The 26,732-nt window shown below is 38.3% G+C and overlaps 1 protein-coding gene across 4 annotated transcripts; it reads left to right on the forward strand.

The window, feature by feature from the left end:
• The first annotated feature begins 1,081 nt into the window (after window positions 1-1,081).
• On the forward strand, window positions 1,082-25,052 carry LOC129764779 (plasma membrane ascorbate-dependent reductase CYBRD1). Of its 4 annotated transcripts, none has more exons than XR_008741229.1 (7): window positions 1,082-1,253; window positions 1,817-2,104; window positions 15,163-15,383; window positions 15,451-15,673; window positions 15,739-15,888; window positions 23,510-24,891; window positions 25,013-25,052. XR_008741229.1 is itself a non-coding variant. In XM_055764257.1 (6 exons), the coding sequence occupies exons 2-6, from the start codon at window positions 1,989-1,991 to the stop codon at window positions 23,655-23,657; spliced, it is 858 nt and encodes a 285-aa protein (XP_055620232.1). In that variant the 5' UTR covers window positions 1,082-1,253; window positions 1,817-1,988; the 3' UTR covers window positions 23,658-25,052. The 4 variants fall into 4 exon arrangements, 1 of the variants encoding a protein (XP_055620232.1); XR_008741230.1 differs by having other exon boundaries at window positions 23,510-24,878; XM_055764257.1 differs by having other exon boundaries at window positions 23,510-25,052.
• The last annotated feature ends 1,680 nt before the right edge of the window (window positions 25,053-26,732 follow it).

A 26,732-nucleotide genomic window follows, 5' to 3' on the forward strand; every position in this document is an offset into this window, starting at 1 on the left:
GTTGTTAATAATAGCACAAATAGTCCGAAGTTTTTCTTCACAAGCAGTAGAGTATTTGTGGAATCTTCATCATTTGTAATTGTTGCGCGCACATAGTTATTATATAATAACACACAGAGATTATCAATTGAAAAACCGTATTGACGGGTTGAAACGTACACCCAAAAGAGCATCCAAATTTCGCTCTCTTCCTTTCTCTCTGTTTATTTACATTTCAGTTGCTGGATAGACAAACAATGTGAGGGAAAACAACATTATTCCCATCCACGAACGAGAAACTACTACTTTTTGCAGACTACATTACGTTTCCGTCTTACCCTCACCACAACTGTTCATTCCATTCGCATCATGAATAAATTTTCAAATTGTCGGTCTGAATTTGTTCCAGTAACAATATTGGAAACCCATTTTTTGTGATACATTTGACCGATTAATTCTAAAAACAGCATGTCGAATAACTCAAAAACTACATTAAAGATCCAGAAAACATGTTTTTCAAGATTGATGATTTCATTTCTTCTCAACCTGCCCATTCTACACTGAATAAAAAAATTGAATAACTTCGTTATGGAAAATACAAAGAGAAATCTAGGCGACCATATTTTCATCCAGATGTTTTTTTATAATACTGATGCTTCTTGTCTATGAAAATGATAGTTGTCAGTGTTACGTGAGATTAATCAGATGATCGGCGCAATTTTTTAGGTTTCCGATGTTCGTCACCGTCACCGTGATGGACCGACTTTTTTGTAATTCTGTTATATCAAATTAAAGTGATTGATAAGTTTTAAAAAATGTAGCAATACATATATGAGTAAATATTTGATCAAATTTACAAGCGAACTCCTAATAAAACCATCTGTATCGTGTGCTCCAAAAGTTACACTGGCATTCAACCTGAACTATTCAATTTTCTACTTTTTAAACATTCTCAATGAATACCCTATGATGATACTCTCTTTTTTTTCTTGACTTATGTTTCTGAAAATAATTTTGAACAATATCATATTGTATCAGAGATGCTAAGTCACAGGAAAACACCCTGTTCACATATCTAGCATAATTCAATGCTCAACAGATGATAGTGAGCATCAGGAGATTTCTCTCGCATAAATCTATGTGTACTCCTTATCAGATTATTGCGTTAAGTTCACAACAGGATCGAAGGGTAAATTGTTCGGTTGTCGGTTCATAGTGAATATATTTGCTAAATAACATATTCAGATTAGTGAACGTTTTGTTTTACATCGCACGTAAGTTTTATCAACCATTGGCAATTATCTAATATTATAAAAAAACATTTAAGATGAAAACAGTGAAAAGCTCATGTACACAGATCCACTCAGTGACCCGTGTAATAGTATTTACAGGGGAATGTGTATTTCATGTTCGCTTTGTATCGAAAAAGATATCCTTATTCGCTAAGGATCCATATCAATGCTCCGCATATTTTCTACTTTTGGCTTGCAAAAGAAAAACGCCCACTGAAATTTTCTTTGTCCTGTTTGTTGTTCACACAGTTCGGATTTTCAGCGTGACTGTCAGTATCAGCATCTGTAGTTCACTTTCCCGCGAGTGAAATGATACTGGTTCGTGTGAAAGACACGCGATGTTTCCTGAAAACTGAATTCGCCTTTCACTGCAATGTTCTCGAAAATGTTTAGCAGATTTTTTAGCTTTGCCGCAAAAATATATGAATTGAAATAAAAAGTCAATTATTTAATTGGTAGCTGCCCTATTCGGATTTTTTTGTTTATATTTTTTTAGTATGATATTGCCGTTCTGTTAATTTACAATCTACATCCTCTATTTTCAGAAAACCTGCCGTCGAGTCGAATATTATTCACATGTTTTCTTAAGTGAGCAAATGTAGATTTTTCTGACGGTATCAACCGACATTCAGTCGACGCGAAATCTGAAGCTAAAGTAAGCGAAAGATATATCAAGTTTTCGAGTATTAAACGGTGACCAGTCAAGCACCTGTTGGAATGGATGGTGCTGTTGTAAGTCCCATGCCGGAAGCTCCTCTGGCAAGAATTAATTTTGAGAAAACACCACCTGAGAGTCCAAACAATTATGATGGACTTCCACCGCTTGCTGAAAAGTAAGTAGGAAACATTTTAAAACACAAGAAATCATTCGAACATATATAAGCTTTCAAAGAACGCTGGAAAAGTGAATGAGGCGTTTTCTTATTTTCTAATAATTACTGTTGCTATATGGTAGACGTAGGACTACGTCTATTTTTGAAGGGGTGACTACTCCATCGACGGTTGATGCGGCCACATTGGTAATGGTTGTGTGAAATTGACAAAGTTGGAATAAATGGCAATAATGATGTGAATCCGTTTTTTTTTTGTTCGCACGTTATCACTAGTTAAAAGAAGGTATTTGGCATTCATGATGATGTTGCAAGGTGCTCTGAATAATTGAATCACTAATGTACGATGTCGACATCTCAAAGGTTTTAATATTTTTGACGTAGGATTACGTCTATCATTTCTGTGCCGGGTATAAGTTTAAAATTTCGAAGCCTAGAACATTACACTTGGAATGCACGGTTTTGAACGTTAATACCTCTTTGCAGGCTGAACAGAGTGGTATGATAATCACTTCATCCAAAAGATAAAATGTCTAAGAGTTATATGCTTGTTACTTATTGACCAGAAAACTTGTTTCAATAGCGGAAATCGGTGTAGCAGATACATGCAAACCGGTGGGTAGTTTTGTACCTGCGTGTATTTTTGCGAACTGCAATGTGTTTCTCCAACTCAGACTTCAAGACCAAGGAGCCTGGGGAAATCGTATTGCAAAATAAATGCAAACCGACGAGACTTATATACCCGCATGCATTTTTGCACTCCGGAATGTGTTTTCCTAACACGGACTACAAAAGCGGGTACGAATCCAACACTTTGACTCGGTTATTCAATACTGCATTGGAATATTCTAAGCACACCGTTTGATGATTGGGCTAAATGTTGATAATCATTTGCTGCAATAACGTCGATTGATTCAACAATATGCGTTCAACGTGTATGTCAAAATCCAAAACTGAGTGCCTGAAGTTCATCATATCAAGCAAATTTGCGGTTCTAGAAGTACGGATTCTTGGGAGACTCAATAATTTCAGAGGAAAATGTGAAATATATCATCATGCCATGCGTTCAAACCACATTTCGCCGTTCGACATATCTCACTTTCAATTCGTATGGAACGTCAATTCCTTGCTTTTGGATGTAACCTGTGGCTTTGAGTCGTTTAGAAACAGCTTGTTGAGTTACTCCCAACGATTCCTGTCTGTCACAAGCTCTCTGTGTTCAATCTTTTTCGCTTGACCCGGACGCATTCTGTTCTAACACTAGCATCACCATTTTTAAAATCGCCCAAACTATTCCCTACAAATCCGATGGTACAGAGTCACCATTAACTCCATCAACATCAGCTACACTTCTCTTCCAATTGAAAAAGAAAATCAAAACTTTCCGCAAATGGTGCTTATTATTTATTTATTTATTTATTTATTTATTTATTTACAATGATACTACATCCCATGAAGAGATTGAATTTTATTCCTTTTCAAGCTTCGCAAGCAAGTTCATGCTTCGTGCCAATGAAGAACAACCGGTCGAATTAGGGATTTGTACATGGTACACTTCGTACGGGGTACGGGGTGCGAAGCCCATAGTAGACGCGACTTCCATTGACTATGCGTCTTTGAATTCCACGGCTGTTGTTGTCAGTTGTTATCAACGAGTCAAGTTAGACAAACCTTGAGCCACCTCGAGCTCGTCGCCGTCGATCACGATACTACTACCAAGAAGAATTATGTTGCGATCAGTCCCTCCTGTATTTGTATTTAGTAAAGGGTGTGTCACATCAAATTGCATCACGGAAAAAACGCTGTAGAAATTTAATTTTTAGGAATTATATCTTCAGCTTTCGCTTATAATCAGATAAGAGTGTATAGATCACGTTGGCCATGCTTCACTGTCAATTTTTGGTAAATTTGGAAAAATGTCGTCGAACGTCGAAGCCAACGGGGCCACCTTCGTGCCAAAGGAAATGAACCCGCCCAACGCGCCGGAGCTTCGCCCAATAAAGAAATATTGGGCGATTATGAAGCAGGCCCTCCGGAAGAACCCAAAAGTTGTCAAATCGGAGGCGGACTTCAAGACAACCTGACGTTGTACAGAACCTTATGGACGGGGTAAAGAGGAAGGTGCAAGCATACGGGCTTGGGCTCGAAGTATGAATAAAAAGAAAATGCCAAAAGTTGTTTAATAGTTTTTATTTTACTGTCTAAAATTTTCAAAAGGATCGGTCAACTGGGCGAATTTCTACAGCGTTTTTTCCGTGATGCAATTTGATGTGACACACCCTTTATTAGAAGCATTGATCCCAAGCCCAATCAGCCCTGCTTCGTGTTTCAGTCGGGCACGAATGCGGCTTCATAACTTCCCACAAATCTGATCTTCCTTAACTTCACCCATCGTCAAGGGTGGTGAGTCGTCGTTGTTCACTGCACCGATGTAATCCTCTTTAACGTCGTCTTGGTCTGTTTGCATGCTGTTCAGGTGTTCATCGTAACGCTGCCTTTCGATCAACTCGCGTTGATTCATCAATATGCCTTCTTCCTTTTTTTTTCCAAAATATATATTTTTATCAAGGTTCATATGGCGTTAGCCTGACGGGGCCGGAGTTCAATATTTTGACAGTTTTTCTTATTATCTATGTTAGTAATATGTAACCGATTACTCGCGGTCGGCTCGAGGTTAGTATTACAAGTGTTCTTGTAATTGGGATGTTGCTGTCTCCAATGCTCTGTACGTGTGCCCGACACGGGATACTTCCTATTGGGATGCAGCTGACCATTAATCAGCAACGCCCCCCTAGTATGTACCCCATATCTAGCGTGGTGCGTCTTCTCGACTCGAGGAATCCAGGATAGAATGGTCACTGGCCGGCGCAATCATCAGCTCGTGTAGAGTTGTCATGAGCGGTACAACCTTTGGCTCTTGTTGAATCATCAGTGGACTACACAACATTTGGCCCGTGTATCTGTAAAGAGTGTGTGTATGTATTGCCGCGACTAAGTAAAAGTTTATAGATCGGATAGGAGGGATATGAAACAGGGACACAACTTCCTTGTTTCTTCCTTGTTCCTGCATATTTTGGACCGCGGCCATAGTCTTTGTGCAAAGCGTTCGCGATTCTTGAGAACGATAAAGCAGCTCGATCTTCCCATGCTCTTTCTCTATCCGACGGCGCTTTTGACGTAGGATTACGTCTTTCGGGAACATATTGGGGTACAAATTGAAAATCGAAAATAGAGCACATCGTGAAAATTGTCCAATTTCAAACGCTTATTGCTAAGCCATTTCCTGATGAATTGATGAAATTTTTGCGTCAATCGATTTCGGCACTCTATAACAATTTTTTACATTGAAGAAAATAATATATGTCATGAAAATAACTATCGAACAATTGAAGAATCTCAACCTCTATCCTAACGGAAATACCCACTTCTGATTGGTCGAAATTGACGACACATGCGACAGGTCCCTAACAGAGACATCAAAACCAAGCTGCATGAGGGAAATCGACATTGCAAATACATCAAAGTAGGGGGAACATTTGTTCCTACCGAAATGTGTTCCCCAACAGACATCAAAGTCAAGCTGCCTGGGGGAAATCGGCATTGCGAATAGATGCAAGTCAGAGGCATTTTTGTATTGCAAGTAGGGTGAGTGATACGATAAATTCTAGCAAATAAAATTTAAATTTGGAACTTTAATGTTGGTTGCTTCATGAAATTTCATATCAATGACCGTATTGTGAAAAATTTAGCCGAGTGTAAGTGTAAAATTGTATATGGTAGGAGTTGTGTTAAAAATGACTTCATATATGAAACGATTTATTTCAATTTTCATAAATAAAAACCAATGTATGTTCCGCTCGAGAACGAGTCATTTGGTTTAAGCTGTCTATTTTGTTGTGTTCATTTCACCCAAGGAAAATTTATATGGCGAGAAAAATTGGAAAGGCGAAGAAATATTAGAAAAAAAGATTTCCCATATGATCTACATATAGTATTTGGTGTTGTTAGTCCAATTAAAATTCGCATTGGGTTGAATAAACACTCATAAAGTAAGAATTATAAAATAAAATTACCTTTTCCATTTCAAATATGTTTTCTCTATATTTAAGTAACATGTTTTGATGTAAGTGATGTAACTGATGAGAAAAATTAATAATTTTCACAGGAGACATCTCGTATAGGATCACACATGGCGGTTTTCATCATAGATCGTTCGACTTCGGTGTCTTTTACATCATACGCACCATCCAACGACTGTTCACCATTCTTCTGTCATCATCACTCGGTAAACACTGGTGGAGTGAACAAACAATACCCAACAACCAAACAAAACGGCAATTTTCAGGGCCACCAAATCATTATCAAAGAGTTTAACGATGTAATTCTTCAAACATATCCAAAATCAACAGATAGCCTAACGGAATCCTACGTCAACTATGCGGTCGTGTCTCAGACACAATCCTCCTGTGACTTTTTTTCGAAAGAGATGTGTTTGTAGCCTTCACTTCATGGCTACGCGTGCTGCATCCTTCTCGCTAAGAAGCACTCCGCATACGCCATCAAACCATTCGTTCCAGTGTGCTTCGAAACCTTTCGATTGGCTCCCGCTCGTCCCATTTGCACCAATGAATGTATGAGACGGGTCACCATATCAAAATAACGCAATTTCGACCAAAACCAGCATCGCATTAACATTACTAAAGAGCTCTGTCCGCGATAACCCAAATAGGCTTCATAGGGTCAAAACTATGGAAGAAATGTAAGAATAGGAATTGGAATAGACAAAAATCGAAGACGAGTCAAAACATGTGCAAGCAAAGCAGCTGTCAAAATTCAACTGAAAATTCAAAATGATCGAACTTTTTGGCACAAGTAAGAGACATGAGTGCTCCCGTGGCCGAGTGGTTAGCGTCCCACACTATCATGCCGGGGGTTCGGGTTCGATTCCCGTTCTGGCCGGGGGATTTTTCGTCAAAGGATTTTTTCCGGCTTGCACTGTGGTCACGCGTATTCTAGAGCTTGCCACTCCAGAGTTTATTTGAGGCGTGTTATTCGGCATAGAAATCTCAAACAAGTATTACTAATAAAAATGACGCAAGTAATGCTACGTTGAGAAGGCAAAAGTTCCACTGGAACGTTAGAGCCATCCAAGAAGAAGAAGAGACATGAGTACCAACATAGTGCCACAAAAAAAATCGAAAATCAAATTAAATGTGAAATATTGATTCATAATGACATAATAAATTAATTTCTATTAGCCGAAAAACGGATGATTTTCCTACAGCAGTAACATTTTGTACATAGTGTCTACACTTTTCAGCATAATTATTCGCATATTGATGTTATACACAAAATATATCATTAATGTTATTTCATTATTCAGATAATAACAACACAAATAATGCATCCGTGGAAAAAGCTACACCTTTATGTTTCTGAAGATGTGATACATACACAAAGGTATCTTCAATAGCGTGTAGTTGCTATGCTTGAGCACAATCAAATATCATATGAAGAAACAGGAACCAGAGCGGTTCCTTTAGTATTGGAACTTTCATGTATGTACGGACTGCTCATTCCACACGCGAGAAGCAGGTTGGTGGTAAAATGTGTTAGATTCGTTAATTGAGTTGGCGCGAGATGATGATTGAATTCAAAACGTTGAACAGAGAGATCTCATATTAAGAGTTTTATCTTATGCTGAAGTGAATTGGAAAATATGGTTGTTGTTTCGTTATTTTGCAGTTATTTAGTGATTTCAAAACCTGAAAACTCAAACGTTAGTTGAACGCAACAAGTAGTTCCATGTGCTCCTCTCTACACGTTAAAAGTGAATCGAAGAAAGTGGTGTTTCTAGTTACACAGACTTGTTGAAGCCCGATAGTATCACTCGAAAATGGCCAGAAACACCCCTGCAACGTGAGATATTTGTATAATTTCTATTTGATATTTATAAGTTTAAAATAATTTCAAAGTGATTGTTCTGATCTTGCTGATAGTGTTATCGCACGATGTGCCTTGAATGCAATTCTTACAAAATGCAATGTTTCGTATGTGATACCGGAAGGAGGCGAAGAAAAAATAATTTGTTGTAGAAAAGAGTGCGACTTCTTCAAATGGCAATGATCATTTGAAAACGGATCTCTATAGCGCCGATGTGATTTTCAAGTTTGAGGCTTTCTAATGACTGGACTTTCTTTCTGGCTCTCTTCCGTGGCTCATATCGAACAGACCATTCAGATCGAGTGAAAAAGTGTCCACGGTTACATGTTAGTATTAAAATCTGGATTGTTATTCATCATTAATATATCCAAATATAAGACAACATATATAATGATAAAAGTATTCCAATTCGCGATAAAATTACTTCAGTTGTGAATAATGTGATCATGACGATCCACCACTGAATGTAACTGTCCCAGCAATATATAAATTAATCTTAATTAGAGATAATTCTTATTGTTCTGAGCTTCGTATCACTTAAATAGGTATGGGTACATTCTATTTGCTCTTTGTCTGGCGGTCTTGTTTTTATTTCGGAAAATAGAAGCATGGTCACTAGGTGTCATATTTATATATAATGCGAAAAGGGTGGAAGTAATTGAAAGAGTAGTTTCAAGATATTTTTTGTCTTTGTTGTCGTATTTTTCTTAGTAAAGTAACGTTATCGATTGCCTTAGATACATTATGCCTTGATTGTTATACAGGACAATCACGATTCTCTATTGAATAGCTCACATGAATCCGAAATCCTCTGTCTGTGAATCTTGAATGATTCGAACAGATCAGCATGCTACACATGTACCGCTCATGGATACTTAAAATAACCTGATCCCTGAAAGCTGGGGAAGCAAGATTGTACATAATTCTTTATGGTTCTATCTTTTCTGTCGAAAATGTTGAAAATCTGATGTACAGGTACGAGTATGTACCGAGGATGTAACGCTTGTTCGCAGTTTTCAGTTTCGCCCAGGCATCGGTGAACACCTGAAGCTTCCGCATGTTCTCTGTTGTTACGCCCACGTCTCACACGCATAGAACATCACAGATTTTACGTATTAGTTGAAAATTATGATTTTAGTGCGTTAACTTATCTGATTCGATCTCCATGTCTCACGTAAACTCAGATCTCGCTTTCTTGATAGGCGCGTATGTCAGTGTTTGTGCCACCATATGACGCTATTTGACTACCAAGATACTGGAATTGGAAGTATTGACCGTGTTAACGCCCAGAGCATTCGTCTGTCAGGTTGTTGAATTTACTCTACATGTCAGAGCGCCGTTGTTATAGTGAAGCAATTTTTTTTGTTATCCCTTTATGTTTTATTTTAGGCTCATTAGCATTTTAGCTGTAACAGAGCCGAATTTTAATCGTGTACATGTCACATGTTTATCATATCTATAATTAGCACATTACATAGTTGCCATTTTTCGGGGTTAGAGTATTCCCTTCTATACCATTGCATATGGTACACATTTTTACACAGTAGCCATTTAGGTGTAAGAGTTTTCTATTTGTTCTTCCATTATCCAGTTAGACCGGACAGCGGAGACAGTTGATTGATCATTGTTGAGTTATTTATAGAACAGCAGCCCGATGTTTCTTGCAGAGCAGAGCAGTTGTATGGATGAATCGATCTAATTTCGACCGTGGATCGATCTCCATCGCTGATGATTGTTACGTGGACGTAGTTATTCTGTAACAACACAAAGATGGTCAAATGAGGGCCCTGAGTTTTGAACTCACGATCGATCGCTTACTAAGTGAACGCGCAACCAATGTGGCTACGGAGACCCCCAAATAGTGAAGCAATATCGTCAGCAAAAATGAAGTCATCGAGGTGCTTCATTTTTATGGGCTAACAGTCCACGGTCAACGGCACCAACCATGATCTCGTCGATAACTATGAATACCAGTAGCGGTGAAAGTAAACATCCTTGTCTCACACCAGGTACAACACGGTTTGAGTCAAATAGGATTACATTGTGTAGAAATATACGCGCAAAAGTATAATAATGTGCCAATATGAATTGGAGTATTTTTCCTGGAACTCTCTTGCGTCTCGAAGTGCCCTAGAGGTTTGCGTGGTTGAGACGGTCAACCGCTAACCAAAAAAAACAGGGACTTCTGGAATTCGTTGATCTGTTTGACAATGACGCGCAGTGTAGCATCGATCTTCTCCTGGATTCTATTTAGGATAACTTTGCACATTACTGTATGAACAATACCTAGAAGCATTATGTCTCGCCAATTGCTGCATACAGTCTCCCTTCTCCTTTCTTCAATTCTGCTTGATGCCCTGCATCCAGTCGGCCAGAAAATCGTGGTGCCCAAGATATTATAGAATAAATTATGCAACATTTGCGCAACCAAACAGGATGCTTAAAGACGACCCAACACTCACCGGAAGGCTTTGAGCATCTCGGTTCGGTCAATCAATCAATATATCCTACAACAATGGAGCCTCCCCGAAGATGCAGATGATTTGTTTCACTGAAAGAGGCTCTTGCCGAGGCGTCTGTGGGCGGTGGACGTTCGAGCCAGCGTTTTAGTATTATTTATTTACTAATCTTCGAACTTGATCGTATAAACAGATTATCTTATTATATTCTTGAATACGTTCTTGGAAATGTTAAAATTAATATCAGTAAACACTTTGTTGAAACGACAACAACAGACATCAAACAGGTTGTTCTGTCCAAAGATTGTACAACACATTGGTAGACGGAGGAAAGCTACACGCCGCTTTGTTCTGGCCGGAATATTTATGTTAATGTTTCCCAACAGTATCGAGCAGTCCACGTTGTTGTTAAAGATGTCGAAAACAAATAGCCGCTGCAACAGAATCCGCCTACTAGCCAAACTCGGAAGGTGTTTCAGAGCACATCGTTACTCGTACGGTGGCAGCCGAAAAGAATCAACAAGTAACAAGCAAAGTGCATATCGACAAAAGTTTCGTTGAATCCGCTCTATCCGGTTCACCTGTACGGCATGAAGCATTGTTTGTTTACTATGACACAAAGCAGTAAGATCATCACCTGGTCTTATAGAAGTTGAACAGCGTGTATATGTCACCTTCAGTTTCACTAGTGAAAGGACGATCACGGCTTTCAATTGAAAGTTTCATTCTATATGATTTCTCCAAACTGGATTTTCCCGGACCGCCTTTAAAAAAAGTGGAATTAAAAGCTGCATATGGGGGCATATTAAGGTAATATTATATTATCAGGCATGTAGCGTAATCGGCACGGCACGTTTCAGGCAAGAAAAATATTATTGCGTGTGTTTCAAATGTGTATGCGTATATATAGCCGAATGGCTCCGGGCATACACAGCACACTTCAGACAAATGCATGAAGGAATTCTCGAAAAGAATATTTTGCCGGTGCCGGGCACGAACTACACGGTCGAGTAGCACCATACATACAAGTCAAACGTCGAAGTTCGTGGTATGGGTGCGTTCGTCGCTCTTCGGTACGACATCGGTTCAATCACCAGTAGCTACGCTTGGCTCTATTTGGTCAACGCGAATTTACTCTCCCGCTACGAAAACAAATTTCTCCGCTTCGTCTGCACTGCCGGACCGTACAGAGAAGTTGCTATGCCTGATAATATGAATACATCATGTATTTGTCTGTCCGTGTCCGTATGTGCCGTTTACGCTACGTGCTAGATAATATAAAACGACCTTCAGTCTTACAACCAGCGCAGACAACTGATTACGCCTGCTGGCATACTGCTCATTCTTTCACATCGTCATTTTCATTAGTTTCAGTGAATACGGTTCGAGCTCCAACGAAATTTTCATTCGAAATTCATTTTCATTTTTCATTTTTCATTAATTTTTATTTGAGTTTAGCTTCAGTATGAAGAATGAAACGAGACTGTACGAAGATGAACTTATATTCGCTTTATTGAGCGTGAAGAGAGAGAGAGAGAGTAGCACTATTTCCAGCCTGGATGAGTTTGCATGAAATGGAGAGGCGACAGGCTCATTATTGAGTGGCGATATGTTAATTGAAGTGAAATTGTAAGGCCTTGGTTCTCATATTATCAACAAGAGTTTTAAGCAAGAGTTTAAATGTGTAAAACAAATTTGGCTCCAAATTAATGAACAAAATAACACAGATGAGTAATTCCTACACTTTTGTTTATTTTTAAAACGTCGATTTATGTTTTATGTTATGAATTTATGTTTTTCTTCTTCTTCTTATATGACACAAACGTTCCTAGAAGAACTTTGCGGTCTAAACGTAGTATTACTTGCGTCATTTTTATTAGTACTTAGTTCAGATTTCCATGTCAAATAACACGCCTTGAATCTAGAATACGCGTGACCACAGTGCAAGTCGAAGAAAATTTCTTTTACGAAAAATTACCCCGACCAGAACGAGAATCGAATTCGAACTCACATCATGTTAGGTTTGACGCTAACCATTCGGCCACGGGAGCCATACCAGGCATACTAATACTAAAAAAAAGCGTTACATATACAGGCCGGACTCGATTATATGTGATTCGATTATATACAATTTTGGACTTGATTATATACAGTTTGGAAAAAAATATTTTGTTTTATATTTCAAATAAGACTTATTTCAAGAAGAAATTTAACCTTTCAACGTTAAGGTGTAATTTAAGTGGCTATTACATGTACAGTGGGGTAAAAAAAGACGGGTGGGTAATGTCGGGGATATAACAAGAGAGACGTAGGACTACACCAATGTTATTTTATAGCGGCGGCGAAAGAGGATTTTTCATGATAATAGAATACGCAGTATTATAATGACAGCAGAGATGAAGGTGTGTTCCAAGTTTCTTTACAAACATGTCAAATTGAATGAAACCATTTAAAAAAGTAGTTGGCTATTTTGTTACTGCGGACGCCATTTTGTGGTGGCGGCCATTTTGGATTTGAATTTTTCATAAATAACTGTGTTCTACTAGTCAAGTCCTTCATTTGATACCCTTATTGATGGAGTTTTGAGGAAATGTTTAATCCGCCATTTCGCAGCGGCCGGATGCTCAAAATCACGAAATACGCAGTTTTATAATGGTGTGTAAAGGTGTGTTCCAAATTTCAGATCAATCGGTCAACAGGATGGGGGTCAAGTTTCTATAAATGTGGTACAGCGCTAAAGACAAACCGGTTACATACAAACATGTTACAGCAGAATATAACCGTTTAAAAACTCCAGCTTTCTATCAAATCGAGGGTGATTAGTCTCTCTTTCACCCGGCGTGACGCTTGCACCGCTGTTAACACACTTCGATAAGCGATTAGGCTAAAAAAAAGAACCAACGTTTTCGCGTTCAGAATCGCTCTTCGGTGTCTTTCCTGCTTGGCGTCCGATGATAGAATGTGGCCAAGCAGGTTAGGTTAGGTTTTTGATTATAGAGACTTTAAACTTTTTCAGTTCATTCGTCTCTAGCCTTGTGAAAGGCCCTTGGAAAACTTTGCTCTACTCCTGCACTACACCTCCACCCTCATTGCCTTGAGAAAGGCACTCGATCCCTCGTCGTCCAGCTCGTCCAGCAACGATGGTATCAAGTCGCCGTCCACACAAAGAATTATGTGGCCAAGCACCACCATCGCTCTCTTTATATAGCCATATTGTTAACGTTGTAGCGACTGCCTATATTTATTTATAATCTCTTTCTCGTCCTCCACCTTCGCCTTGACCCGTACCCGTGGTTGCTTGCATGAATAGCTGTTTGGTGCGGGAGCGCAGATAAAATGTATGGGAAAGTAGGGATTTCTTTCTTTAATTGTTCATCAATTTGAACTTTATATGAGCTGAAAAACCAATGTATAAAATATAAACAATTGCTGAAAATATTTCCTATCAATGTGTGTATTTGGAAAATCCATTCAATAATTGAAGAGTTATTAACGTTCAAAAACTGAACACTTTTTCACATCGAATTGTTGAAATGGACCCCTATATTGAACGGTAAGACGCAGTCCTACGTCAAAATCGTGATTTTAGAAGATTTTGCTTGAATTTTCACCAGAAATTGTTTATATCGATATTGCAGCCGAATAAAGAAAGATAGAAGCTGGTTGTCAATGAACAAATTGTAGCGCAGAATTTAATTGATAGAAACAATCTAGTTTAGAATAATTTTTGGGATGAAATTAATAAAAACACATTAAAAATTACTAACTTTTAAGTTTTTTACTTCCAAAATGTTATTAAAATCCACTAATTTAGATGTTCCACTACTATATCCTGTACTAGATTCTCTCATCTTTCAAATGAGAGCAACAGAATCGTCTTCCGTAGCGTACTTTGTGATGTAGATCCAGTTTTAGGCAACAGAGTCCGAAAAAAAAGTTCTATAACTCTGTCATTGTTGAAATTCAAACATATGCGTAGAAGGATTTTTCTATTACTGTGGTGTTCAACCTTTTTTCAGTGGGGCCACAAACACATGTTAGGCATGGTGTCGCGGGTCGCAAAAGAAAAAAAATGAACTACGAAATTATAACCGGCAAGAAACAAACATTATAAAAATTTAAGAATGAAACCCTCTAGTACTAACATTTGGTAGCACTGACAAGGCCCAATGTATGAATACTTTAACTGGGTGAGGGACGCGAGACTTCATCAATATTTATAGATTTTTGTGTATGAGTTCTAAATATGGCCCATCAGATGGGCCAACCTAAAGAGCCGACCGGGCCACATGCGGCCCGCGGGCCGTAGGTTGAGTATCACTACTCTATTACCTCCTGAGAGAATCTGGATAAATTTTTTTTTTCATGTGGAAAAGGTGTTTTCTGATTTTAAGGAGATGAATCCAAAAAAAATCCTCTGTTATATTCAAAAAACAAAAAATACATGCAAAAAAACAATGAAAAATATTTTTTTTGGCTCGGTTATATACAGGATTCGATTATATACAGTGAAAAGAAATCAGAAACTGTATACAATCGAGTCCACGCTGTACCCATCTTTCCGAAGTCAGCGAAATCAGAGCAATTCTCTCTCAACATTCGTTAATTTGATTATGTACAGTGAATGATTGAACCTTTTCTATTCGTCTAAATTTGCAGACGCTATGATGACGAGAACGACCGAGTATGGAATTGCGGAGCGTGGTTCGAATACATATTGGTGGTGGTGTTATCTTCCCTGTTATTGATAGCAGCATCGATACTGACAATTTTCTGGATAATATACTATCGTAAAGGTTTTAACATGCAAGATCCGAAGCTACAATTTAATTTACATCCAGTCTTGATGGTTGGCGGCTACATCACGTTGTCCGGATTTTGTAAGTATCAAAATTTTATTCTCACAATTTACAACTGCGTTAACAAATATGTCCTTCCCAAATTCAGCCATCCTGTTATACCGCATTTGCCGTTGTTGCTCTCATTTGATCGTCAAATTGTGCCACACATTTTTCCATGCGTGTTCGATTCCATGTATAGTAATTGGATGCCTAATCGTTTGGGACTCCCACAATCAAACTCAAGTACCTCATTTCTACTCACTCCATTCATGGCTTGGCTGCATTACCATGGGTTTATTCGTGCTGCAGTTTATGTTGGGATTTTTTAGGTAATTTGCTTGTGCTTGCATCATGAGATTAATCTAATTATTACAACCATCGACTTGTCTTTCAGTTTCCTCATTCTGTTATGCTGTGAGAATGCCACCTATAAGTTCAGATCAACAATGGTTCCAATTCACGCAAGCTTCGGGGTTGTCACATTTATGTTGGCGGTCGCTACAGCTGTCACTGGTTTGACTGAAAAGGCCATATTTGAGCTAGGGTAAGAAACTTTGTATATTATTTGTTTCTCAGTTGTGTTTGATTTCATATATCGCGTATTTCGAATCACAAGCTTATAGAAATGATTTTTTGACGTAGAACTACGTCTTTCAGGAAGGGTGCCAAATCAGCAAACAGGTCACGTTTTTGTGAAATAAAGTTAACGTTAATAACTATTTTCACAGCGAAAAAATTCTGACACTTTGCACACCAATGAAATCGGAAATTCTCTAAGATTCGTTTGATATACTATACAGTACAATCCACTAATGCCTAAACAGTTAAAATCAATGAAACCTGGAAGCATTTTATTTTCCCATACATTTGTTCTGCCGATTTGTGTGCATTCCCGAACAGAGTTGTTCATAACGAGCAACATATTTGTTTCAAATAAGCCATCCGCTATTTAGAGGCGAATGAACTGCAAAGTTTAAAGCCTATTAAAACAAAGAACCAACCAACCATCCGCTATTTGAAGCCACACTACTTCTCGTTTGTTGGTCATTGAAGCAACATGGTTGCCGCAGAGCGTCGAGCGGGAGAAGATTGTTTTCTTGTAGGGTGAAGGAGGAGTATGGAATAGAGTTTCTTTCCACGAGGGCCCTTCTCAGAGCAAGAGGCGGGAACCAAAAATAGTATAGAATGAAAACACAGATGCGAGTGAGCTGGCATAACACAACGAGTGGATATCATTCATGCCTAATGATGATTTCACACACATACACACACAGCTCGATACAAGGAGGGGAAGCCCTCTGTATCGAAGTGTGCTACGACAAAGAAGAGCAGCATACGAGAATTTGCTAGTGCGGATATGGAAAAGTATCCAGAATTTTGGAATAAAGATATACAGTGCATTTATTTAGATAAACGTATTTTTTATGAAAGTATGCTTTCAAATACCAGCAGGGTAACATTACTGTTGCATGTTTAGGGGTTCGATCACATCTCAAGCGGAATATAGGAGCAAAAGGGTTCATAGTTTGTGATCGATATCTGAGTGGGAAGGAGAATATCTGATGAGAATTGAACCAAATAAACGAGAAGAAACGAGAATAGCTTTCAGCTCTACTCCACTCTTTCGAGTCTACTGAAGTAATAAAAAATTAAATAGGTAAATATTACAAAAAATTCGATGCATTCTAAAATAATATCCGAAGTGATAAACAAGTAAATTGAATATAATGATTCCGTAGATCTTCATCGAAAACTGCGGTCGTGTCCTAGATACAACCCATTACAATTTTATCACTGCATGACGTGTTAAGACTTTACACAAATTAGGAACATCTGCCGCACGACAAATAACTTTATGAATGAAATAACAAATCTACATCGATGTGCCGGGACAAAAGAAAAATCGCTTTTCCGATTTTTTGACGTAGAACTACGTCTAACACTACTATATGAGGTTAAAATGAAAATCTAAACACTGACTTCTTCTTCTTAAATGGCACTAATATTACTGAAGAAATTTCTCCGTCTCAACGTAGTATTACTTGCGTCATTTTTACCAGTACTTAGTTGAGATTTCTATGTCAAATAACACGCCTTGAATGCATTTTGAGTGGCAAGCTCTAGAATACGCGTGACCACAGTACAAGTCGGAGGAAATTTCTTTGACGAAAAAATCCCCCGACCAGAACGGGAATCGAACCCGAACCATCGGCATGTTAGGTGTAACGCTAACCACTCGGCCACGGGAGCACACTGAACAAATAGGAAATAATGAAAGATTCCGATCGCTCATAGTTCGACCATTTCTTAATAAATCGCAAATATGTTAGCATCAATTGATTGGAAATATTTCTACACATCTATCACAATAAAGACCATTATATATGTATTTTACATGAACTATTCGTAAAAACCGCAACTATTGAATAATTGTAAAATGTAAATGTAAAATTCCACGTCATTATTATATATAAATAAATCTCTAATTTATGCTCGTCAAATTGAACCAACCAAAATAGGCAACTAGAGTAACAGCAGAATACATCAATACGAGAAGCGAAACATTGCATCGTATGCCCCACCCCTATGTGATTCTCCAGCTCGTGAATTTGGATAACTTTCGCTACTGCGAAAGTTTTGCTTATTTTATGACCGGAAGGCGCTTCACATCGGGAGAGCCGGTAGCAGAGCCGAATTAGCATCAGTAACAGCAGCAGCGGAGTTTCAAATTCTCAGTAAAATTACATCTGGTTTCATTCTCCCGTTTGTCAAGCAGAAGGAGTAATCCAACGAACCAAGGAGTAATCCAACGAATCAAGGAGTAATCCAAGGAACGATCCAACGCGCACATTGATGAAATTTTGTTCGCCACGACCCTTTTTGTAGCCACCAATTTTTTACTGAAGAGTTACACTGTCGGACAAAACATTAAGACCACTGCTCAAGCAAAAAAAAAGAAAGTGACAAAACTTTGAGAAAAAATAATCCAGTTCAGTGCTTTGTAACATCAGTTCATAATTACCTAAAGCGATGACTATGCCATTACTAAAATAAAGTTTAACTGCAGAAAACAAAATCAGCCAAATGTCAATTGACAGGGCCATTGTAGGCTCTGCGCCTGCTCATCTGAGGGACCCCGCGCCCTTAACAATGAACTGGTTTGAGTACAGGAAAGGGCGCGTCCATGAATGGGGCAACTACCGTCGCTCAAAAGGATAGGGCATAATTGTGCTCGGCCTGTCGGCATTGTTCCCTTTTGTCCGTTTTATGTGGTCTTTCTTTCTGTTCGTGACCGTGACCGGAAGTAGAAGTGCGCGTCGTGTAAAGTAAATGTTTCAATTTAAATATGTAGATAATTGTAGTTTTCAGTAATGTTAAGTGTTGTTTGTTTATTAGGTTTCGTATTAGGTCCACGTTGTTGATAATTGTGGACGTCGTTAGAACTTAAAAAGTAAAAAAGAAAAGGTAATTGGAGAAATGATTCAAATGGGGACGCCACGGTGATTATCGTCAGCTGGTCAGGTCCGACCAGTGGGCCTTTTCTTTATTATCTACAGTCGAGGACGCAGAAGATCGAAGAGGCCACGACAGGAAGAGGCCCTACGGAAGGGACTATCAGCATCGCTCCTTCAGATGCTTCAGCGTCAGCATCGGGACCTTCCGGGGACTTTCATCGCCTATTCCCTGCCCCATCAGTCTCCGTTGAACTGTCCGAGAACTCACGGACAAGTTCAGTTCGTCCCGGATCGTTTTCGAAACTTTGAAGGGATCTTTCTTGGAGGCTCGCTTTATGGCAGAGTCATTCTTCGCGTTCGTTTTCCTTGGGCGTTCAGGCGTTTCGAATTTTTTGCGATCGTGGAGGGCATTAACCACGAAGGTTTCGGATCGTTCCAAGCACTCTGCGATTTCGCGTTAACTGCTGTCTGCCTTGGACATTTTGCGGATACCATCCGCTGTGTTTTCGTGCAATTATGCACGCGACTCATTTTTCGTCGACTGCAACTAGAATTCGAGAAGTAAAATACTTCTTGTTTACATGATAATTACTTACCAGGATCCGAAAAACACAAAATACCACCAAACACAATAAATTTTCTTCAAATAATAGGATGAAGCTCGAAAGAGACGAAACGAGGAACTGACCCTAAATTTTGTCGCGTCATTTTAGTTGTGAAGTATGCTTAAAACGCGATTTTATTAATTTTATTGATGAATGACTATGGTTTCAACTACAGATGTCTTCGGACAATGCAAATAAATTATTATAAATAGATTGAATGGGATTAGATTGTTTTTTCTCAAAATTTTGTCACTTTCTTTTTTTTTGCTTGAGCAGCCTTAGAGCCCCTTAGAGAGACGGATGGAGAGTCTTACCATCATAGAAACATTTATTGCACCCTAAAACCTCAATATGCCCAATTTGGTTTCATTTGCTTGATTAATTCTCGAGTAATGCAGAAATGTGTGTTTCATAAGTATGGAAGCCCCCCCCCACTTAGAGAAGAGGGAAGAGTATCTAACCACCGTAAAAACATTTATTGCACCCTAAAACCTCCACGTGCCAGATTTGGTTATTTGGTTTCATTTGCTTGATTAATTCTCGAGGAATGCAGAAATTTGTGTTTCATTGGTATGGCAGCCCCCCTTAGAGAGGGGGGTGGAGAGTCTAACCATCATAGAAACATTTATTGCACTCTAAAACCTCCATATGCTTAATTTAGTTCCATTTGCTTGATAAGCTCTCGAGTAATGCAGAAATTTGTGTTTCATTTGTATGGCAGCCCCCCTTAGAGAGGGGGGTGGATTGTCTAACCACCATAGAGACATTTATTGCACCCTAAAACCTCAATATGCCTAATTTAGCCTAATTTGCTTAAATAATTCTCGAGTAATGCAGAAATTTGTGTTTCATTTGTATGGTAGCTGAAAATAAATTTATATTATAATGACAATTTTTCAGAAGTAATTGGAAATTTATAGTAATAGTAGGGTAAATTATCTTGGTTTGTCCGATTTAGGGTGTTTTCACTCAACTAGTAAATGCAAATCGATTTTTCTTCATGAAAATCACATATAGTCAAGACGAGTTTGGTTTTGTTGAATAGCCCCAAGTCTCTAGTTGCTAATACTAAAATCCGGTTTTAGAAATCACCATTTTTGAATGAAAACATTCGAATTTTCAAGTAGATATTTGCATTTCTCATTGCTTGAGTTTACTGCCATCATATTGATCCATTCATAATTTAGGCTTTCTTCAGAATATTGCCTTTTATTGGGCATTTTAAAAGTGTTACCCAATGGGGTACACATGTGATGGAGCAGTAGGCAGGGTATATTTGGATTGGTAAACAAAATACGGTGTTGTCATTATTTGCATTCAATATAGAATGTATTGGGTTGGGGAAAAAGAAATGTCGTATATTTTCAATATATAGCAACACTTAAACATATCTTGTGTTGTACTTATCACATCGTATACGGCTATTTAAAGGGACACTCTGTGCTACAAGTGTCATTTTGACAGTGTTGTGATTGTCCTTTTCAGTCTCAAATAATAGCACGTCAAAGATGGAGTCCACCAAGCAAGAAATTCGCCATATTTTACGTTTTTACTACCTGCGAGGTAAAACTGTAACGAAGGCGGCCGAAAAAAATCGTGTATTTTATGGACCCGATACTGTAGCGATTCGCACAGCACAGCGTTGGTTTGATCGATTTCGTTCTGGTGTAGTGACTGTCGAAAATACACCCCGTACTGGTAGGCCAATCGTCGTGGAAACCGATAAAATCGTTGAAATCATCCAAGTTCATCACCAGTCACCATCTTCTTCATTTTTGAAGAAGATGGTGACTGGTGATGAAAAGTGGATCACGTACGACAAGCTAAAGCGAAAAAAGTCGTGGTCGAAGCGCGGTGAGCCGGCCCAAACCATCGCCAAGCTCGGATTGACGGCCAGGAAGGGTTTTCTGTGTGTTTGGTGGGATTGGAAGGGAATCATCCACTATGAGCTGCTCAACTATGGCCAGACCCTCAACTCGGTTCTCTACTGTGAGCAGCTTGACCGTTTGAAGCAGGTGATTGACCAGAAGTCGCCAGAAATGATCAATAGGAATGGTGTTGTTTTTCACCAGGACAACACTGGGCCTCACACATCTTTGATGACCCGCCAGAAGCTACGGGAGCTCGGATAGGATGTTCTATCACACACACCGTATAGTCCGGACCTGGCTCCAAGTGATTATCATCTCTTCTGGTCCATGCAAAACGCTCTTGGTGATACTAAGTTGGTCTCAAAAGAGGCTTGCGAAAACTGGCTGTCTGAGTTTTTTGCAAATAAGGAGGGGGGGGGGGGGCTAAATGGCAACAAGTTTGCGAACAGGGGCTGCCATACAAATGAAACACAAATTTCTGCATTACTCGAGAATTAATCAAGCAAATGAAACCAAATTAGGCATATGTAGGTTTTGGGGTGCAATAAATATTTCTATGGTGATTAAACATTCCTCCCCTCTCTCTGAGGAGGGTGGGGACGGAAGGGCTGCCGTACAAATGAAGCATACATTTCTGCATAATTCAAGAACTAATCAAGCAAACGGAACCAAATTTGGCAAGTGTAGGTTTTAGGGTGCAAGAAACATTTCTAAGGTGGTTCAACACTCCTCCTACCTATCTAAGCGGGTCTGCCATAGAAATGAAACACAAATTTCTGCATAACTCGATCAATTAATCAAGCAAATGGAACCAAACTTGGCATATGAAGGTTTTAGGGAGCAATAAGAGTTTTTATGGTGGTTTGACACTCCTTTGCCCTCTTTAAAGAGAGGGTGGCTGAGGTTGCTGAACAACTCGAGAACTAATCAAACGAATGGAATCAAACTTAGCATATAAAGGTTTTAGGCATCGATAAACGTTTCTATGATAGTTCGACACTCCTCCCGCCTCTCTAAAGAGGGGCTTTCATACAAAATGAAACACAAACTTCTGCATCACTCGAGAACTAATCAAGCAAATGGAGCCAAATTTGGGATGTGAGGGTTTTTGTGTACGAGAAATGTTTCTATGATGGTATGACACCCATTACTCCTCTGGAATGGAGAGGAGGTCCCATAAAAATAATGCACATATTTCAACCAAACATAATCCAATCAAACATGACCATTAAAAATTTTCGGAAGTTAGGAAAATTCGAAAAATTCAATTCGCATGTGTTCTACAATTACATATTGACAAGCGTTGTTAGTCCAATTGATGTTTGCGCTAACAAAATTGATCTTCGTTCGAAAGTGAAAATGGATATTAGTGTGATAAAAAGCACTCCTATATCGTCTTCTGTCTATATAAATAAAAATGGATCGCCGAATGTGTTTATAAGAGCCAACCTCGCGAAAGGCATTGTCCGATTTAGGGCTGTCTTCATTTTATCATATTTTCGGTATCAAACATTTATTCCATGTAACGGAGAAACATGTTATTTGCAAGTGGATGAAAAATCTTGCACGAGAATTGTGTCTGAAAATAATCTAATATTGTAATGTCAAGTTTTGGTAGAGGTACTGAAATTTTATAGTAAACAGAATTTCAAAGGGTAGATTAGAAGATCAATCAATGAACAGCTCTGCGATTGGACCCATGAACGTGCGCTTAGTAAGAAAACGTGAATGTGATAAGGACCAATGAATTTTAGGCGGGACGAAGTTTGCCGGGTCAGCTAGTAAAGTATGAAACTACTGTAAATCATGAAAAAGACAATTTCATTGATATGTTTTGAAACATTCGAATACCTGATTCGACACAGGTGCGCTGAACTAGAGCATTTAAAAAAGTAGACAAACCATGATCATATTTTCGACTGGACAAACCAAAATCATTTACCTTTAATGGTAAGGGTCAATTAGAAGACCAATCAATGGCGAGTTCTACGATTGAATCTATGAACATGCGCTTAGTAAGAAAATGTGAATGTTCGCAAAAAATCACATTTTGATTATTTTTAGCAGAAGATGATTACAGCAAAAATACTGCATAGTCCAAAAATAATTTATCTGTAACTGTTAGGTTGAACATGCTTTAAGTATTTCAAGTGAAACGAATAATTACAATAATTAATCTATAACCTCGATGTGGTTATAAGGTCTCAATCCAAGTTTATTTTTTATTTTTCCAGAGATAGTTACACTCAAACCATAGAAGAAGGACTTGTGATCAACTCCATCGGAGTGATACTGACAGGACTTGGCATCATCATTCCATTTGCAGTACGGCGTTCCAACTCTCCTGCAAACTATAAAGTGTATGTTACAGAACGTATTTAAGCTATCAGTGAATAAAATTTCGCTTGTGGGCCTGTGTGCCAAAATATTATGAAATTGAACTTCAGATGTAGCGAATTATAGTAATGTAAAACATGTAGTTGCGATACATTTCAATATTGAGTTTAAAATATGAAACAATCATCGACCACTTCAGAACGAAACAAAGTAATACATATAATGAACATCTCAAATAAGGTAATATGTAGGACCTAGCTTACACATGTATTTAGACACGAAATGCATAATGTTATCTAAAATAATGTAGTTCAACACAATACATGAGATTAACTTTATTCGTTGTTTATTGAGGTTCAATGTTTTTAACACATGATGGTATTTTTTTATATTAAACATTTTTTACATTCTGTTATACGCATCGTTCGAGTTTCGAAAATAAGAAGAGGATTTTCATTGGTTCAATAAGCAATAAACTAAATGATAACTCTTTCCATCGATATATACAGGTGATCTATGAATAACATAAAATAAAATATACAATGAACTCGCAAAATATACTAGCATAAACATAATTCACTGATGTTTTGAGATTGCAGAGCCGGCGAAAGTCGAAACACCAGAAATTCTTGATTTCCCCATTTCAAAACATTCAGGGCCTTATTCCCGTATCCACGTACACTTACGTTCCCCCTACGCTTACATCTCACTTCACTTTGTTGTACTCATTCCCGTTTCGTGAAGTGTAAAAATGAACTTCGTGTAGAAAATGGAGTGGATACCAAAATGACCCTGTGTTCATTTCCAATGTCGTTTCTAATGGCGCGTTTACATTAGGGAGATCTATAGCTATAGATGAATTTATTCACACGAAAATAGATATAAACGGGTGAGAACATATATGATACACTTGCTCAAGGTATATATAATCACTATGAATAGAATAAATTCAGGCATATGTAAACGCTGGTGAATTTCTCACTGGTGAGAAATCTCTAAAGTTGGATGCAGTTCTACTTCAGGTGAATAAATTCACCGAAAATATGTATATATTCAGTATACAAGTTCGCGCTAGTGTAAACGGTTGATGCGATTTCTATAAATCTCATCATATTTCTTCACATGAATATATCACTAGTCTATATCCACCGTAAGAGAAACGTCAGTTGTATTTTGTTTTGTTTATCCTCGAGTTGTGTTGATACACCCAGAAAATGGATTACTAAAAAAAAGCTTCCAAATCCTTTGTAATGCAAACAGTAGAATGTACATATTTTCTGTAAATATTACCAATCGTTTGTAAAATGAATGTCAGATGCAATACACATCCCTACCAACGATTGATTCATTTTACTTACTATACTTCGCGGTATTAGTAACTTTTACGATTGTCATTACAGGCAACCGCGAAGAAAATGTAAATATAACTTTATTAGCCTACCTACCGAGTTGTTAATTGAGTTGCACGGCACTACTTTCCGATATTGATTTCTTCACAGAAGAAGGACGTATTATCTCAGATTCGAGACAGGTAAGTAATGTTCGTGAAAATTAATTCAATTTATGTTCTTTAATTAATATTGATACATATTGGATAGCAATGATGTGTGCTCGTCTGCTGCGGGAGAATGCGAAGACATTACTTCAATAATAAATAATCTGGATACTTCGATACACAAAACGAGCCCTGTCGAGTCCTAGTTCTACCTTTATCCTGTTGGATTTGGTCAAGGACAACTTCATAAACGTTTTGCAGACGATTGTGATCGGTGGTTCAATCAATTGGATGTTTTCCGGATTCGTCACGACGCAGGTTCCGTATCCACTGACTCTGCGCGTTAAGTCAATGTTGTAACGGGGCGTTGAGCTAGCCTCACTTAATGCCGCCTGGGTTTCGTCAGCTTCGTGATATCTCCCGAATGTGTTTGGCTGAGAAGTAATTACACGCTGGTCCTTGGAGAATTGAGTAATCTGTCGTAGCTATTCGTAGTAATAATTGTATATTTTTTCCTAATTTGTAGCCATGGATCAGATCCAATCGATGCAGGATCAGCTGTCGATAGTTCAGATAGTTCAATAAATAATTTAAATAGTTTAGATAGTTCAATAAATGAATAAAGATGCATACAAAAGCTCAATAAATTCATAACAGTATATGCATAAAGGTTGGGTTAACATAACGGGCCTGATTCTCGAATGCACTTCACGGTGGAAACGGAATGAAATATATCCGCGATGACAACGGTACGGTGTCGGCATCTGGATATGAAATTAGTTTCCCACTAAAACTCATCATTATAATATCAAATTATCTTCAGATGAAATTTTTGTATGAGGTTATTATATCACATGAAGAAAACAAAGTTTTCCACTCACATTGAATACCAGTTTGATACGAAGAAGTTAATTTTCATCAATGATTTTTTATTTAAAATGTGCTCATTCTGCCTGAAAACTCATTATTATCTTCGACACTTCACTAACTCGTAAAACGTATTTCAATGGCGTACCGTTTTTTTCGTTTCCACCGTGAAGTGTATTCGAGAATCAGGCCCAACATGTTTTGGGTATATGTTAAACCAATGTTGAATCGACTGCTTATACTGGGTTATATTGGCAGATTTTACATTTGTTTACCATTGTTATCGCGTAATATGTACGAAGAATTCGTATTGCAAAAATTTACTAAATATTGGTAATATTTACCAAAAAGCTCGTCATATATACCAACTTTTCTGGAGAGTGTATGATCGGCGATTATGATGAGCACGAGGAATCGCTGTTTACCCAAAACAAGACGGGTCTATGGTACTAGGTGAGGCCGTTTCGTCACTAAGTTGGTTAGGTGAGCGGTATATGAAAACAGTACGGAAGAAAGCAGAAGGGGAATTATTTCCTTGAAGCGTAAAAGAGACAGACTGATCACGAGTGAGCTTGGGCGCAAGCGTATTGTGTTTTGTTTACAAACAAAACACAGTAGACTTCCAAGATGGCTGAAGAGTGGTTTTAGCAAGTTGGCCCACCTTAGGATATACTTCTACGCGCCTTGACCCAAAAGAGAGCGTGAAGTGTAAACCAGAATAACATCGGTGGATGAACTCGGTGTATTGATAATGCATT

Source organism: Toxorhynchites rutilus, chromosome 2, assembly GCF_029784135.1.
Source record: "Toxorhynchites rutilus septentrionalis strain SRP chromosome 2, ASM2978413v1, whole genome shotgun sequence".
In the NCBI taxonomy this organism is placed as follows: domain Eukaryota; kingdom Metazoa; phylum Arthropoda; class Insecta; order Diptera; family Culicidae; genus Toxorhynchites; species Toxorhynchites rutilus.